Source organism: Nerophis ophidion, linkage group LG02 (assembly GCF_033978795.1).
Source record: "Nerophis ophidion isolate RoL-2023_Sa linkage group LG02, RoL_Noph_v1.0, whole genome shotgun sequence".
NCBI lineage: Eukaryota > Metazoa > Chordata > Actinopteri > Syngnathiformes > Syngnathidae > Nerophis > Nerophis ophidion.
This window is the reverse complement of record NC_084612.1, coordinates 86,978,273-86,996,602: the sequence shown is the minus strand read 5'-3', so window position 1 is coordinate 86,996,602 and position 18,330 is coordinate 86,978,273. Positions and strand designations below refer to the sequence as shown.

Sequence of the window (18,330 nt, the reverse complement as noted above, 5' to 3'; positions counted from 1 at the left end):
AGAGTAGTATGTTTTGGTCATGCTCTCATTGTTGATGACAATAAGGCCTTCTATTCTATTCTATTCTATTCTATTCTATTCTATTGTAACCACGGTGACCAAACTCCTAAATTAGCTAAGAGATCTACAAGCAAATGTGAACCGACTTTGTTTGGCTTCTGACATTTACAGGTATGTTTTCTTTTGCATTTGTTTTGGATCCTTGGTACACGTTTTACTTCAATGCATGTTTTTTAATTGCAAAAAACTTGGAAACAATTTTATCTGAAGTTCTTTCTGGCTGTTTTTTTGGAGTTAAATTTGCCGGCAAGCACACCAGTCAGAGTCTCATCACTAATTTTTCTACTGGCATACGCGTGGGCTTCACGGTGGCAGAGGGGTTTGTGCGTCTGCCTCACAATACAAAGGTCCTGCAGTCCTGGGTTCAATCGCAGGATTGGGATCTTTCTGTGTGGAGTTTGCATGTTCTCCCCGTGAATGCGTGGGTTCCCTCCGGGTACTCCGGCTTCCTCCCACTTCCAAAGACATGCACCTGGGGATAGGTTGATTGGCAACACTAAATTGGCCCTAGTGTGTGAATGTGAGTGTGAATGTTGTCTGTCTCTGTGTTGGCCCTGCAATGAGCTGGCGACTTGTCCAGGGTGTACCCTGCCTTCCGTCCGATTGTAGCTGAGATAGGCTCCAGCGCCCAAAGGGAATAAGCGGTAGAAAATGGATGGATTGATATTATACATACATAAATGATGGCTATAGTGTGTGTGTGTACACAGTATATATATATATACATATATATATATATATATATATATATATATACATACACACCCACATGTATATGTATATATATATGTATATATATATATATATATATATATATATATATATATATATATATATATATATATATATACATACACACCCACATGTATATGTATATATATATATATATATATATATATATATATATCAATTGGCCCTGCGATGAGGTAGTGACTTGTCCAGGGTGTATACCTCTTTCCGCCCGAATGCAGCTGGGATAGGCTCCAGCACCCCCCGTGACCTCGAAGGGAAAAAGCGGTTGAAATGTATGTATGTATGTATGTATGTATATATATACATATATATATGTATATATATATATACATATATATATATATATATATATATATATATATATATATATATATATATATATATATATATATATATATTACGTGTAAATATATGTATATTTTACATTTGTTTAAATGTGAAGGTTTTTATTAGAGCTGTCCAAATTGAGGAGTTAGCTATGATTAATCAGGAAAAAAATTATTGAATAATTAAAATTACATTTGGATTATTTATTTTTTTGCACTCTTTTTTTCTATTTTATATGGGAACATTTTCCTAAACTTCCTAAGAACGTCACTCTGAGAACATGTCTGGATGTAGTAACAAAATAATTCCAAAAGATGGCAGCAAGACTACGTCATATATTCGACGTCCTTCAAACTCAATCGAAGAAGAAAAAAAGCGGAAGTCGCAAAGTAGAACACGACCAGTGAGAATGTTTAATTTGTGTTATTACAATCATCGCTGCGTTTCTTCCATGTTCGACGCACATTAATAACTTATGACGTTTGTTTCCCTCGTCATGTCAACATGTAGTCTCCTCTCGGTGGACTCTATAAGCTTCTCTCAAGCTGGTTTAGCTTGTTAGCTGCTAACGGAGAGACGCGGAAGTTAGCAACACATGCTAAGTGTTGTTATTGTCTCAGAATGTGCACAAAAACTACAAAAGCTGAGATGGTTGGCGAATGGGCGACTTTCTGCTGCTTTTGTAAGAAATATTTGTAGTCTCCGTGGAGTACGAGGAGGAACTTTCTTGGGAAAAAAAGAGAAGAACGACGACAACCTCAACAACTGGACGCTTTTTTTCCAGGCTTCAAATGGAGTCACAAGAAGCAGGTTTGTTAACCTACACAATGTTCATGTGACTATAACTTCTTTTGGATTAAGGCTCAATTCAATCAATCGATATTTATTTATATAGCCCTAAATCACAAGTGTCTCAAAGGGCTGCACAGACCACTACGACATCCTCGGTAGAGCCCACATAAGGGCAAGGAAAACTCATCCCAGTGGGACGTCGGTAAAAATGATGACTATGAGAAACCTTGGAAAGGACCGAAAGCAATGGATGTCGAGTGGGTCTAACATGATTTCATTTAGAAATATCCAACGTCCATTTTTGACCTGCGATTTGCCCTTGGCATTTTGTATAGATTAAATGAATTTTCCGTATCACCTGTAAGATTGGTAGGTCGTGAGTTCATACCAAAGACTATAAAAATAGGACCCATTACCTCCCTGCCTGGCACGTGCACACATAGGGCCCTATGGGTGCTTGAGCCCCTGCTCTTTTTTGCCTCGTCTTAAAAAGTGCCCTCTGCCTGTGTGTGTGTGTGTGTGGTTTTTTTTGTTTTGTTTTTCTTCAAACAACATTCATAAATTCCTGTTAGGGATGTAAAAAAACAAAACAAAACAAAAACACAGCGGTACAAAAACTCCACGTTTTCGTGTAATACCAGGTTATTTGAGCCTGCGCTTCCGCCAGAGAGAGAGAGAGAGAGAGAGAGGGCGAGTAAGTGAGTGAGTGAGAGAGAAGATAGAGAGCCAACTGCGGCCTGAGTAGACGTGACAGTGGAGCAACTTGAACCTGTGAGTTATGGTCTAGTCGCCGTCCACTTATTCAGCATCTAATATGGGTAATATTTCAGAAAAACGCTGTATTATTCTATTATTTAATGTGTCAGCTTCTGTTTTTGCCGGACGTCGGAGCACAGCGCATCAATTGAGCACGGCACATCAATTCCGCACAGTGCAGAGCGGATCGTGCAGGACAGGAAGTAGTGTAAAAAATACAAAATAAAACACCGGGTTGATTTTCAAAATAAAATGCACTGTGTTTACGGTGGATCACATTTCTCTCACAGTAGAGGTTTAGATATAAAGTTGTATTGCGTGTCAGTTGTTTAGTCTCAGCATTAAGTGAGAAAGACCATAAGTTACAACTTGATGGTGTTTTCATCAAGTTAAGGGAAGAAGGACAGATTTTCACATTGAAGTTTTTTCCATTTCGGTATATATTTTATTTTATTTTTTTCGAAGTTCATGTTCCACTGTTCAATGTTCAATATTAAAGTGCTTATCTTTAACAATAAATAGCCTAATGATAAACCAGAGTTTTGTTGCTTTTCATGTCTTCCAAGACAATGATAATGTGAATTAACTCATTATTACAATAATTTGTTGACACAAAAGAAATGGCAATCACTTTTACCTACAAAGGACACACAGCTAAGTAGTTAGCTTCCTATTAGCCAATTTAATTTTACATTAATTTCCATATTGTGTAAAGGACCCAAAAAAATGTCCTGCCCTTTTCAGACTTTGAGGCCCCCGCCCCTCTATAATCATGTGCACGTCCCTGCTCCCTGCTTGGCACTCAGCATCAAGGCTTGAAATTGGGGGTTAAATCACCAAAATGATTGCCACCGCTGCTGCTCACTGCTCCCCTCACCTCCCAGGGGGGTGGAACAAGGGGATGGGTCAAACTGTCAGGTTCAAACATCGATGACATCTATTAAACAGACAAGAAGCAAGGAATCGATGGTAAAGTTGATGTATATCAGCATCAAGCTGGCTCATTTTTGGAAAAGCAGAGACAAACTTTACCTACGTTGAATCATTTTTTTTTTAGGTAATTTCTTTGTTGGCTTTGGAATTTGCAACTTTCGCAAAATTAGCCATCCCGAGTTTGGCGCACCACGTGAATAAATAGCTCTCTGATTAGTGCCCGGCAACAGGGCGTGACGTCACGTGCAATATAACACTGTTAGATTTTACATGAATTTGTGCCCGTTAGGCCTGACCTAATTTTGTGTGTGCCAAAAAAGTACTGGATTCGATACCCATCTGTAATATGTCTTGTTTTCATGTTAGCATTCAAGCTAACTACAGGTTAGCGCGCTGGCTTGCTTCTCTAGGAATTGAGCGGTGTCATCAGTCTGTGAGTTCATTGCAGTGCGCTTATCAATCCCAAACATCTTCATTTGAAATGATACAGCTGACCATCTGGACTTATACAGTGCCTTAGAATTAATAACGGTAATTGTTACATATGTACGATGTGAATTGAGCTTTGGTGTAGGCTGGAAATTATACCGAAACCAACACATGAGATTGACTCACTCAGTGGCCTAGTGGTTAGAGCAGGGGTGCCCATTACGTCGATCGCGAGCTACCAGTCGACCCCGGGGGGTGAATCAGTCGATTTCGAGCCAGGCTTTTAAAAAAAATAGACCTAAAAATGAGTGATCATCAATCTTCACCAAGACGTCACTTAAATGACATTCACGGTACCGGAGGGTCTTGTGAGATGACGCTGGCTGCTGCAAGATCATTATTATGAAAATATGACCGAGAGGAAGGCGAGAAACACTTTTTATTTCAACAGACTCTCGCGCCGTACCTTCCGTCAAAACTCTAAAGGCCGACTGCACATTTCCTATCTTCACAATAAAAGCCCTGCTTCATGCTGCCTGCGCTAACTAAATACAGAGTCTCGGAAAACTGGCGTGCACAAGCGATCCCTCAGAAAGCTGGCGTGCACATCACTTGTGCACGCCAGCTTTCCGAGACTCTTATTTTGTTAGCGCAGGCAGCATGAAGCAGGGCTTTTATTGTGAAGATAGGAAATGTGCAGTCGGCCTTTAGAGTTTTGACGGAAGGGACGGCGCGAAAGTCTGTTGAAATAAAAAGTGTTTCTCGCCTTCCTCTCTGTCATTTTGTCATAATAATGAACTGGCAGCAGCCAGCGTCATCTCACAAGACCCTCGGGTGCCGTGAATGTCAATCAAGCAAGCTACGGAATTTGCCGCCAATGTTTTTCTTGTAAAGTGTATGGAAGCTGGATGAATTAGATGCCAAAAACCAACCACTTTCATGTGGTATTGTACAGAAAGGACAACTTTTTTTCTCCTCCATTTGAAAATGTGGGCGTTATCATCATTACTGTCTGATTCCAATCAATGCAAGTCATCAGAATCAGGTAATACACCAACTTATATTCTTGTCTTCGTGAAAGAAAGACATCTATATGTGTTACACATGCTTGTATTATCATTAAACATATTTAACTTGTTTACAAAAATGTCTCTTTCATAAATAAATAAATAAAAATGATATATAGAAATGAGGTAGATCCCCTCGAGTTGGTCAATTGAAAAGTAGCTCGCCTGCAGAAAAAGTGTGGGCACCTCTGGGTTGGAGTGTCCGCCCTGAGATCGGTAGGTTGTGAGTTCAAACCCCGGCCAAGTCGTTCTAAAGACTATAAAAAATGGGACCCATCGCCTCCCTGCTTGGCATTCAGCATCAAGGGTTGGAATTGGGGGTTAAATCACCATAAATGATTCCCGGGCGCTGCACCGCTGCTGCCCACTGCTCCCCTCACCTCCCAGGGGGTGATCAAGGGGATGGGTCAAATGCAGAGGACACATTTCACCACACCCAGTGTGTGTGTGACAATCATTGGTACTTTAACTTAACAAAGAACACACAAGGGAGATACTGTATAAAGTGGAGTATTAAAAAAGATTCAATACAAAATTCAATTAAACTGGAATACAAAAAGAACAACCCCTTACTTTTATTCCTGTAGTTATTTTGCACACTAGGGAAAGTTTCAGCACTGCGACCAATACGCTTCTGAGTTATCACCGTCCATTTTTTTTTACATAGAAGCAGCTTTCTTTCACGTGTTTAAAGATACCATTTTTGTGAAGACTCTTCTTCGGCATGGTAATGCCGGTGTGGTTTTTCCAGGGACGCGTCGAAGCGATGAACACAACAAGGTAAGTTAAAGGGTATTTATTTAATAATAAAAGGCTATGAACAAAAACACTGGTGTAAAGAGAAAAGGTAAACAAAAGACGCTAGCGTGAAAGCTAGGATAAAACACAAGGAAAATTCGTACAAGGACACAAAAGAGTAAACAAAAACATTCAGCATGAGAGCTGGAAAATAAAGTGGCTTAGCGTGAGAGCTAGCGAGAAAATATTAATCAATCAATGAAATTAAATGAAGTATATTTTATATAGCGCTTTTCTCAAGTGACTCAAAGCGCTTTACATAGTGAACCAATATCTAAGTTACATTTAAACCAGTGTGGGTGGCACTGGGAGCAGGTGGGTAAATCGAACCTGCAACCCTCAAGTTGCTGGCACGGCCACTCTACCAACCGAGCTATGCCGGCCCTCAGTTGTTTGCTATCAGTCACTTCCACGATCGATTAGTCAGTAACACACATTGATGGTGGATTTAAAGTGTGTGAGAGCTAATATGGATAACGGGAAGTACTCTTGATTTGTCTCGCCAGTAGTTACTAAATTAGAAAAACGACAAAAACTTGGTAAGTAAAATCCCTCAAATAACTTTTTAATACTGTAAACTAGTGATTTTCCAGATGTTCTTAGTCGTTTACTTAAGTGAAATATAAGAAAAGTGGTCGGATAAAATTGTTAATGCTAATCACTAGCGAGAATATAAGATTTTCAATGTAAATTGGCATCAAGCTAGTGAACAGCTCAATTTTTGTTTCATCTGACATTACATGGACAAAGTTAAAAACAATCAATGTTTACTTATATAGCCCTAAATCACTAGTGTCTCAAAGGGCTGCACAAACCACCACGACCTCCTCGGTAGGCCCACATAAGGGCAAAGAAAACTCACACCCAGTGGACGTCGGTGACAATGATGACTATGAGAACATGATACTGTGATACTGACATAGAATGAATGAGAGTTGTCACGGTTGCTCGCGGGCAAATTAGGATCCGAGAATGAGTAAACAGAAAAGGTGAGCTTAAATAGGAGGGTGAAAATCAGTAGCAGGTGTGCGGGGCGAGACTAACAGGTGGACTGATGTGTAACCATAGTGATGGACAAAAACAGGAAATAAACGGGTCAGACTGAGAATGAAAAATCAAACATGTGAAGATCTGAGCAGCAGATCTTACAACATTGGTCATCATTTATATCATTTCCGGGCATTTTTCAATGTGTAATTTCACTCCACTTTTCAACAAAGTGACTTTTTCCTTCCTCAATGAAGCCACACACGACGACAACGTGGTCTTCCATCGTGAACGCTTAAAAAAGTTCACTCTTTCATTTTGTACAGCCTTAAGGATGTCCGGGAGTAGGTGTATACCCTATTTTCCAGGCCATAGGGCGCACCGGATTATAAGGCGCACTGCAGCTGAGCGGGTCTAGACAGGTGTACTTTCATACAAAAGGCGAACCGAATTAAAGGGTGCATTAAAGGGGTCTCTTTTTTTTTCCTTTTTTTCCCCCCGAATGTAAAACACTTCCTTGTGGTCTACATAACATATAATGGTGGTGCTTTGGTCAAAATGTTGCATAGATTATGTTTTACAGATCATCTTCAAGCCGACAGTTGCTTCATGATGCGCCGTTTGGTGGGCGCTCTTATTTACGAGGCACACCTTCAGCGGCGTTTTTTCTCCGTCATCTTTGTTGTAGCGGTGTAGCGTGCAAGGACGGGAGTGGAAGAAGTGTGAAAAGATGAAGCTATACATATTAATGACATTCAGACTTTACCTACAAGCTCCTCCCCTTACACGAGAGCCAATCCTGGCATCCATCCATCCATCCATTTTCTACCGCTTATTCCCTTTTTGGGGTCGCGGGGGGTTGCTGGCGCCTATCTCAGCTACAATCGGGCTGAAGGCGGGGTACACCCTGGACAAGTCGCCACCTCAATCCTGGCAATAGTTGCATATTGTTGCTTCCTCGTTTTTATGAAATGAAGCCATGCCTTAGAGCACCTTTTCCGGTCCATTTTTGCTGCTTTTCCTATCTGCGCCTAATGACTGAGCTACGTGACGTCATTTCTTGTGATGTCAAAGGGGCCATTTCATGTCGGAATGGGATTCGCTCCTAGTGACTCGAATAAAGAACCAACTTTTTTTCTTTACTATAGTGGTCTCGATAACAAAAAGGGATTCGAGTTCGAGGACTCGGTTCTTTTCTTATCGAACAACCGGGAAAACCGGTTTCGAGTATCATCCTTAGTCTTGACGTGGTTGAATTGACGCATTGTGAATACGTCCTTAGTCGGCTCCTGTCAAAGTGCATCTAGAACCCCTCCATCATTTTTCAGGTGCGCTGAGATGTGGTCTCTAACGACCGTTAGAAATGAGAGATGTCCGATAATGGCTTTTTTGCCGATATTCCGAAATTGTCCAACTCTTAATTACCGATTCCGATATCAACCGATACCGATGTATACAGTCATGGAATTAACACGGTATTACGCCTAATGTGGTGGTGATACCCCGCTGGATGCATTAAACAATGTAACAAGGTTTTCCAAAATAAATCACCTCAAGCTATGGAAAAAAAATGCTAACATGGCACTGCCATATTTATTATTGAAGTCACAAAGTGCACTTTTTTTTTTAACATGCCTCAAAACAGCAGTTTGCAATTTGGGACATGCTCTCTCTCCCTGAGAGAGCATGAGGAGGTTGAGGTGAGTTAGTCCCGCAAGGGCTTCTGGGTATTTGTTATGTTGTGTTACGGTGCTGATGTTCTATCTGTTTGTCATTCTTGTTTGGTGTGGGTTCAGAGTGTGGCGCATATTTGTTACAGTGTTAAAGTTGTTTATACGGCCACCCTCAGTGTGACCTGTATGGCTGTTGACCAAGTATGCTTTGCATTCACTTGTGTGTGTGAAAAGCCGTAGGTACTATGTGATTGGACCGGCAAGCAAAGGCAGTGCCTTTAAGGTTTATTGGCGCTCTGTACTTCTCCCTACGTCCGTGTTCCACTACGTACAGCGGCGTTTTCCATCCATCCATCCATCCATCCATCCATCCATCCATCCATCCATCATCTTCCGCTTATCCGAGGTCGGGTCGCGGGGGCAACAGCCTAAGCAGGGAAACCCAGACTTCCCTCTCCCCAGCCACTTCGTCCAGCTCTTCCCGGGGGATCCCGAGGCGTTCCCAGGCCAGCCGGGAGACATAGTCTTCCCAACGTGTCCTGGGTCTTCCCCGTGGCCTCCTACCGGTTGGACGTGCCCTAAACACCTCCCTAGGGAGGCGTTCGGGTGGCATCCTGACCAGATGCCCGAACCACCTCATCTGGCTCCTCTCGATGTGGAGGAGCAGCGGCTTTACTTTGAGTTCCTCCCGGATGGCAGAGCTTCTCACCCTATCTCTAAGGGAGAGACCCGCCACACGGCGGAGGAAACTCATTTCGGCCGCTTGTACCCGTGATCTTATCCTTTCGGTCATGACCCAAAGCTCATGACCATAGGTGAGGATGGGAACGTAGATCGACCGGTAAATTGAGAGCTTTGCCTTCCGGCTCAGCTCCTTCTTCACCACAACGGATCGGTACAACGTCCGCATTACTGAAGACGCCGCACCGACGGCGGCGTTTTAAAAGCCCAAAATTTTACTTTTTGAAACCGATACAGATCATTTCCGATATTACATTTTAAAGCATTTATCGGCCGATAATATCGGCAGCCCGATGTTATCGGACATCTCTATTAGAAATGCTTCAAGACATGTTTTAATATATGCTGAGGAATGGCTTCCTCCCACTTCCAAAGACATGCACCTGGGGATAGGTTGATTGGCAACATTAATTTGGCCCTAGTGTGTGAATGGGAGTGTGAATGTTGTCTGTCTATCTGTGTTGGCCCTGCGATGGGGTGGCGACTTGTCCAGGGTGTACCCCGCCTTCCGCCCGATTGTAGCTGAGATAGGCGCCAGCGCCCCCCGCGACCCCGAAAGGGAATAAGCGGTAGAAAATGAAAATGGATGGAATGTCATGTCAGTAGGACAAAGTCACCTAACAGATGGTCTTCTTGTGTCCTGCAGACGTCATTCAGGAAGATCCCTCTGAGAAACAGCAGTGGAGCCCCAGGGTGGAGAAGGAGGAGCAACACATTAAAGAGGAAGAAGAAGAGCGCAGCATCAGTCAGGAGGAGGAGCAACTTGAAGTACTTGGCGTGATCGTGAAGAGCGACGATGACGAAAACGAAGCTCGGTGGTCACAGCTTGAAGACGGTCAAAGTGAGGACAAGAGAAGGTCAGACGCTGACCACCTCTTAATGCCGCTATCAGATAGTGACAACACGGCGCCACGCCCCCCCCGACACTGACAATGAGGACTCTGAAGCTGATATGACGCGTCACACTGACAGACACTTCGAATGCTGTCAGTGCGACAAAACTTTTGACAAGGTGCCACGTTTGAAGTCACACATGAAATGTCACAAAGAAGACAAAATCTTCATCTGCCCGTTTTGCGGGAAGAGCTTCAGTGTGCAGGAACACTTGCTCACTCACATGATGATCCACACCGGAGAGAAACCTTTCATTTGTTCAATCTGCGGTGGATGCTTTGCCCTGAAAAATACTTTGATCATACACATGCGAACGCACAGCGGCGAGAAACCTTTCACTTGCTCGGTTTGCGGCGAGAGCTTCTCCCAGAAAGTTAATTTGACAACACACACGAGAACGCACACGGGAGAGAAGCCTTTTCCCTGTTCGGTGTGCGGGGAGAATTTCTCCCAAAAAGGTAACCTGATGAAACATATGAGAACGCACACAGGCGAGAAACCGTTCCCCTGCTCAGTTTGCGGCGAAAAATTCTCCCAGAAAGGGAATTTGATCATCCACATGAGAACGCACACCGGCGAGAAACCGTTCCCTTGCTCGGTGTGCGGCAAAACGTTCTCTCTGAAAGGCAGTTTGATGAAACACACCCGGACGCACACGGGGGAGAAACCCTTTTCTTGTTCCGTGTGCGGCGAGAAGTTTGCGCAAAAAGGAAACCTGAACATACACAGAAGGAAACACACCGGTGAGAAACCGTTCGGCTGCAGTGTGTGCGAGGAAAAGTTCCCTCAGAAGGTGCAGCTGAACAAACACAAGTGTGCTGGTAAGAAGAGCAGCAGTACGTGAAATAACTTTGGAACAGCGCCACGCACTTACAGTATTTCCAGGATTGATGTGACGATAACTTGGCTGGATTTCTTTTTATACTCTCATTGTTAAACATGTGTAACCAACAAGTAATAACCACTTAAATGTGTCTTCCTGCTTGTGTACGGGGTAATAAATCCCAATTCAATTTAACCTCAGTATTAAATGTGTGCAACTCATTAATGTTCTCAATACTTCTGCTAATCACAATTTCTACTGTACTTGATTATCCAATCCAATCACTTTATTTGTATAGCACATTTAAACAACATAGATGTTTCCAAAGTGCTGCACAACAATATTAAAAACATTTTTTCAAATATTATCCTTTGCTCCGCCAATGACTGAATAAAAAATAAAACCAATATAAAAATGAATATGATTAAAAACGATTTTAAAGGGTAAAACCAACTAAAACAATAGAAATCAAAAATTTAACAAACACGGAGGACCACACAACTCAGGTAGTGTTAAAAGCCAAAGAATAAAAGTGTGTCTGTGACGGTTCGCTGGCATCGTGATGATTAGTTCGTTCTCTCAATGATGCAGTCGGATTCAGACACAGCATGAAGGTAAGAAATGATTATTTATTTACACTAGAAAACAGACTAAGAACAGAAAACTTGCACTAGGCATAAAAAGGCAAAACAAAGAGCTAGCATGGGAGCTAGAAAACAAGAAGCATAGCGCGGAAGCTAGCAAGTACAAAAACAGTTTTTACCAGAGTTGGGAACCAGCGTTGTCACTTGTTGCATAGAACAAAAACTAGGAAGCGAGATCGAATGAACAGAAAAGCAGGCTTAAATAAAGGTGGTAATCACGAGGCAGGTGCGCGTCATAAACAAGAGGCAGGTGACACTAATTTGTGACTATGACAACAGAACAAAACAGGAAGTGCCACTAGGAACTAAGGAAGTCAAATACCAACAGAATACGATACAAAGACGGAACAAAACCAGAATAAGACATCATCCGGGCAGCCGATCATGACAGTGTGAAGGCGTGGACTTTGGTGCGGTTTGTTTTCCCGTGGTGCAAAGCGACTGGATCGGACACGATGTGAAGGTAATGACATCTTTTAATCTTAACTCGAAAAAAGGAACAAACGAAAGGCGCTCACAGCGAAGGTGAAAAACTCGGCTATGAAAACAAAAACTATTACTATAACGTATACTATGGACATGAAACAAAACTTGCTAACTATGGCATGAATCAGGAAAACTTACGTGGAACGAGAAAAGAGCATGGATCGTCAGCATGGGTAACAAGGGTGTGTAGAGGGTGATGTCACCAAGCTGACTGCCTGGCAACTACAGGCTTAAATAATGCTGTGATTATTGACAGGTGCGTGAGTCCAAACCAATGAGCCAGATGGAACTAATGGTTGTCATAGAAACTAAAAACAAACCTGGGTGCGTAAAAAACGGAACTAATGGAGTCAAATACAAAACAGAACATAACTAAACAGAACATGATCACAAAGTGGGTCTTAGGACGAGACTTAAAACACTCCACTGTGGGAGCAGTTCTAACATGGAGGGGCAGAGTGTTCCAGAGCTTAGGGCCGACCACAGAGAAGGCCCTGTTTCCCTGGGTTTTAAGTCTGGTCTTGGGCACCAGGAGCTAGAGCTGGCTCTCAGAACTCAGAGCGCGCGCTGGAATGTAAATTTGGATGAGGTCCGAGATATAATGAGGTGCCAGTCCATGTAAAGCTGTAAAAACAAACAGCAATGTTTTAAAATCATGTTATGATTCTAAGTCAATTGATTCTGTTTTGATCGCGTTGGCTGTTTACCGGAAAGTTTGTGACATGCAGAGAAATAATGCAGATTAGAAAATATATGGTTAGTAGTGGAAGATATATTGAGATTGAATTCACAACATATGGGATAAAAAAAAGCAATATACACATATCTAAAAAAAAACACTGGGTTGAATATAAGAATACAGTCAGGTTCAAACACTGATGACATCTATTAAACAGACAAGAAGTAAGAAATCATGCAGAGACAGAGTTCAATTTAGCTCATGAGGAGAACGGATGGCGCTGCACACTTAATCACAGTCTCGCCCTATGCTCTAAGGTTCAGCTCCCGCATCCCTCTTTTTATTCAGAGTTCCAGAGTCAACATCACTGAGGCCGCCTCTAAAAGGAGTGGTCACATATATCATGCAAAGCAGCTCCAGGACGCACAGTACGTGACGGAATGTGCTGGGGGCCTTGTGATTTCGCCTTGTCTCTGCTTTGTCTGTGTGTTGTCATCTTATCTTCGTTGAGGTCCTTGAAGTGTCTGCTTCGTCTGCGTGCTGTCATCTTCGTTGAGGTCCTTGAAGTCCTCAGCTGTTAGCGGGCTAAAACAAAGATAACATCTGTGGCTGAAGCCACCCCTGAGACAAGAAGTTTTGTCCTTGCTTGGATTACAAAAAGTCTAACTTGAGCACAATAGTTAATAACTAAAGCAGGGATCACCAACCTTTTTGAAACCAAGAACTACTTCTTGGGTACTGATTAATGCGAAGGGCTACCAGTTTGATACACACTTAAATAAATTGCCAGAAATAGCCAATTTGCTCAATTTACCTTTAACTCTATGTTATTAATAATTAATGATATTTATCTTTGTGGAAACACTGATCATCTTAATAATTTCTCACAATAAATATATATTTTTGATGACATGTTTTAAATAGGTTAAAATCCAATCTGCACTTTGTTAGAATATATAACAAATTGGACCAAGCTATTATTCTAACAAAGGCAAATCATTATTTTTCTAGATTTTCCAAAACAAAAATTTAAAAGACTTTCAAAAGACTTTTAAATAAGATTAAATTTGATTCTACAGATTTTTGAGATTTGCCAGAATATTTTTTTTTAATTTTAATCATAATAAGTTTGAAGAAATATTTCACAAATATTCTTTGTCGAAAAAACCCGAAGCTAAAATAAAGAATTAAATTAAAATGTATTTATTATTCTTTACAATAAAAAAAAAAATACTTGAGAATTGATTTAAATTGTCAGGAAAGAAGAGGAAGGAATTTAAAAGATAAAACGGTATATGTGTTCAAAAATCCTAAAATCATTTTTAAAGTTGTATTTTTTCTCTAAAATTGTCTTTCTGAAAGTTATAAGAAGCAAAAGTAAAAAAAAAAAAAATCATTTAAACAAGTGAACACCAAGTCTTTAAAATATTTTCTTATATTTTCAAATTCTATTTGAGTTTTGTCTCTCTTAGAATTAAAAATGTCGAGCAAAGCAAGACCAGCTTGCTAGTAAATAAATGCAATTTAAAAAATCGAGGCAGCTCACTGGTAAGTGCTGCTGTGAAAGAATCAAGCCGTCGTCTTGCGGGTTCCAGGGGACCACCAAGGAAGGACATGCCTTTTGAGCAGGTGTAGACTTCTTTTATTTTTCAATAAACAAAAGTCTTTTACGTGTTGCTTTTCAGCTCACTGGTAAGTGCTGCTATTTGAGCTATTTTTAGAACAGGCCAGCGGGCTACTCATCTGGTCCTTACGGGCGACCTGGTGCCCGCAGGCTCCATGTTTGTGACCCCTGAACTAAAGCAACAGACTTTAAGCACACTAAAGTTAGTGTGATAATGTATACATAATTATTCTAACAAGTAGGAGCCACATCGGTCCACACTCCATTACCGTAGGGGGCGGTAATGGACACAAGAAGGTTGCTTGCCAATCGCCATAAAAACAGAAGAAGGAAAAGAAGGAGGAGGAGAAGAAGAAGAAGAATCAATCAATCAATCAATGTTTATTTATATAGTCCTAAATCACTAGTGTCTCAAAGGGCTGCACAAACCACACTGATATCCTCAGTAGAGCCCACATAAGGGCAAGGAAAAACTCACACCCAGTTGGACGTCGGTGACAGTGACAATGATGACAAGGGGGACCGAAAGCAATGGATGTCGAGCGGGTCCAACATGATAGATACTGTAAAAGTTCTATCCATAGTAGACCCAACACAACCGTGAGAGTCCAGTCTAAAGTGGATCCAATATAGTAGTGAGAGTCCCGTCCACAGCGGAGCCAACAGGAAACCATCCCAAGCGGAGGCGGATCAGGAGCGCAGAGATGTCCCCAGCCGATACACAGGCGAGCGGCCCATCCTGGGTCCCGACTCTGGACAGCCAGTACTTCATCCATGGCCACCGGACCGGGCCCCCTCCACAAGGGAGAGTGGGACAGAGGGGGAAAAGGAAAGAAATGGCAGATCAACTGGTCTAAAAAGGGGGGTTTATTTAAAGGCTAGAGTATACAAATGAGTTTTAAGGTGAGACTTAAATGCTTCTACTGAGGTGGCATCTCGAACTGTTACCGGGATGGCATTCCAGAGTACTGGAGCCCGAACGGAAAACGCTCTATAGCCCGCAGACTTTTTTTGGGCTCTGGGAATCACTAATGAGCCGGAGTCCTTTGAACGCAGATTTCTTGCCGGGACAATATGGTACAATACAATCGGCAAGATAGGATGGAGCTAGACCGTGTAGTATTTTATACGTAAGTAGTAAAACCTTAAAGTCACATCTTAAGTGCACAGGAAGCCAGTGCAGGTGAGCCAGTACAGGTATATATGTATGTATATATGTATATAAAGGTATATACAGTACAGGCGTAATGTGATCAAACTTTCTTGTTCTTGTCAAAAGTCTAGCAGCCGCATTTTGTACCAACTGTAATCTTTTAATGCTAGACATGGGAGACCCGAAAATAATACGTTACAGTAATCGAGACAAAACGTAACAAACGCATGGATAATGATCTCGCCGTCTTCTTCTTCGTGTCTTAATGAAATTAAACAATGGATGTCCGCTAACTTTTTGCAACTCAACGCCAAAAAAACGGAAATGCTGATTATCGGTCCTGCTAGGACACCGACCTCTATTTAATAATACAAATTGAACATTTGACAACCAAACAATTAAACAAGGCGACTCGGTAAAGAATCTGGGTATTATCTTCGACCCAACTCTCTCCTTTGAGTCACACATTAAAAGCGTTACTAAAACGGCTTTCTTTCATCTCCGTAATATCAATTGCGACAACCTCATTATACTATTAGCTAAATGGAAGTTTCTCATGTCTGACTGTTTTTGTGCCTTTTAAAAAAAGAGTTAGAACTTTACTTTAAAACACTTTCTACCTCCAATAACCAAAAAAGCTGTGAAAACTATGATGCTGTGCTCCAAATTCGGATTCTTTACGAAAACTTGTGTGAGCATATGGCTTTATATTTTGTTACCCTGCGATGAGGTGGCGACTTGTCCAGGGTGTACCCCGCCTTCCGCCCGATTGCAGCTGAAAATAGGCGCCAGCGACCCCAAAAGGGAATAAGCGGTAGAAATGGATGGATGGATGGACATAGAACAGGGGTAGGGAACCTTTTTGGCTGAGAGAGCCAAATATTTCAAATGTATTTCTGTAAGAGCCATATAATATTTTTTTGTAATAACATTGTTATTCTGAAGCTAACTATGGAGGGGGGCGTGGCCTGCGGGCCTGCAGCAAAGCGGGGTGTTGGCAGGATCAGCCTCGAAATCAGCGACAGGTGCATAGAAGCCCCATCTGGGCCTTTTTATCTAATTACCTGTTGCTCGGTTAATTAAGCAGCAGCCAGGAGGACAGACGGGGTTGGAGCTGGAGGACGAAAGACAAAAAGACATCCGCTTGGGATGGTTTCCTGCTGGCTCCGCTATGAACGGACTCTCGCTGCTGTGTTGGATCCGCTTTGGACTGGACTCTCACGACTGTGTTGGATCCATTATGGATTGAACTTTCACAGTATCATGTTAGACCCGCTCGACATCCATTGCTTTCCTCCTCTCCAAGGTTCTCATAGTCATCATTGTCACCGACGTCCCACTGGGTCATTATTGTCACCTTATGTGGGCCTACCGAGGATGTCGTAGTGGTTTGTGCAGCCCTTTGAGACACTAGTGATTTAGGGCTATATAAGTAAACATTGATTGATTGATTGATTGATTGAATTGCTGGAAAATAAAACAATATTGTAACCCTGAAACAGGCTCTCATGTTAGTGCTTGGTGGTCTGAAGAACCCCCAGGAGGGCAAGCCCCACACTAACCAATAGTAAATAAATAACTTCCTACCATTAACGCAGCTTCTTAAACGGGTGCGGAAGAAAAACTGGATGGATTAAAAATGCATGAGAATGTTTTATATTTTGAACATTATTTTTAACACTGTGATTACAAGTGGAATTATTCATTACTTATCATGTTAAGCAATATCAGCACAGATTTATCCGAAAGCCAGACGCAGTCATCAAAAGAGCCACATCTGGCTCTAGAGCCATAGGTTCCCTACCCCTGACATAGAAGAAGAAGAAGCAACACACTTTGCAGTAGCCAATTGTGTCCAGTAGATGGCAGCATCGTAACGTAATGATGGCGGCTAGAAAAAAAAAACAGAAGAAGAAAAAAAAAGCTTAAGTTAGCCGCACCTCGCCGAGCAGTAGCCTTGTAGCCCAACAAGTGTTTGCACTGCGCTTTTCTTCATTACGAACTGGTTTTTGACATCAAAGAAAAAAAAAAGATAAAGCGTCAGATTTGCGTTGAACCTCGCCGCTGTTTGCGCGCCTTGAAGCTTCTCTCACGCTAGCTTAGCTTGTTAGCTGCTAAGAAAGAGACGCGGAAGTTAGCGTCGCACGCTAGAGTTCTTATCGTCTGGGGAAATGTTTACAAAGTGCGACTAGCGACCAACTTCTCACCTTAAAGAAGAATTTGTCGACTTAGAAAGGACCAAGGTGGAGTAGGAGGGGGGGACCTTGTCGGACAAAAAGAGGAGTTGGAGCCACAACTACTGGACGCTCTTTTTCCAGACTCAAATGGAGTCACGCAGAGCAGGTTTGTGCTCTTCTTATATTTACACGTTTTAAATGTTTTACTTTGATAGCCATACATTTAAATAATGTAGTTTGACCTTGTTGGTGTCGGTTCCTTTAAAAAAAAAAAAAAGGACGTTTTTAATCGGCGCGCTCTTATGACGTCCATCAACGTTAAACATCCATCCATCCATTTTCTACCGCCTTATTCCCTTTCGGGGTGGCGGGGGGGCACTGGCGCCTATCTCAGCAACAATCGGGGCGGAAGGCAGGGTACACCCTGGACAAGTCGCCACCTCATCGCAGGGCCAACACATTCACACACTAGGGCCAATTTAGTGTTGCCAATCAACCTATCCCCAGGTGCATGTCTTTGGAGGTGGGAGGAAG

At 42.1% G+C, this 18,330-nt stretch overlaps 3 protein-coding genes across 3 annotated transcripts in view; all 3 read left to right on the top strand.

Moving 5' to 3' along the window:
• LOC133547611 (gastrula zinc finger protein XlCGF8.2DB-like) overlaps positions 1 to 18,330 on the top strand; it is a 215,746-nt gene that overhangs the window by 125,592 nt on the left and 71,824 nt on the right. The gene's annotated exons all lie outside the window — the stretch shown is intronic.
• LOC133535393 (gastrula zinc finger protein XlCGF49.1-like) lies at positions 1,501 to 11,254 on the top strand. Its single transcript, XM_061875212.1, has 2 exons — positions 1,501 to 1,950; positions 9,963 to 11,254. Exon 2 carries the CDS (start codon positions 10,269 to 10,271, stop codon positions 11,052 to 11,054), a length of 786 nt encoding a protein of 261 aa, XP_061731196.1. The 5' UTR covers positions 1,501 to 1,950; positions 9,963 to 10,268; the 3' UTR covers positions 11,055 to 11,254.
• The window catches only part of LOC133535389 (gastrula zinc finger protein XlCGF8.2DB-like), an 11,235-nt gene continuing 10,399 nt past the window's right edge, over positions 17,495 to 18,330 (top strand). The window contains exon 1 of the mRNA XM_061875202.1: positions 17,495 to 17,962. The gene's annotated coding sequence lies outside the window, so the exon portion shown is untranslated. The remainder of the gene's footprint in view (positions 17,963 to 18,330) is intronic.

Bases quoted from the DNA above. Each gene is read 5' to 3' on its own strand.
- LOC133535393 (XM_061875212.1), top strand. From the start codon at position 10,269: ATGACGCGTCACACTGACAGACACTTCGAATGCTGTCAGTGCGACAAA.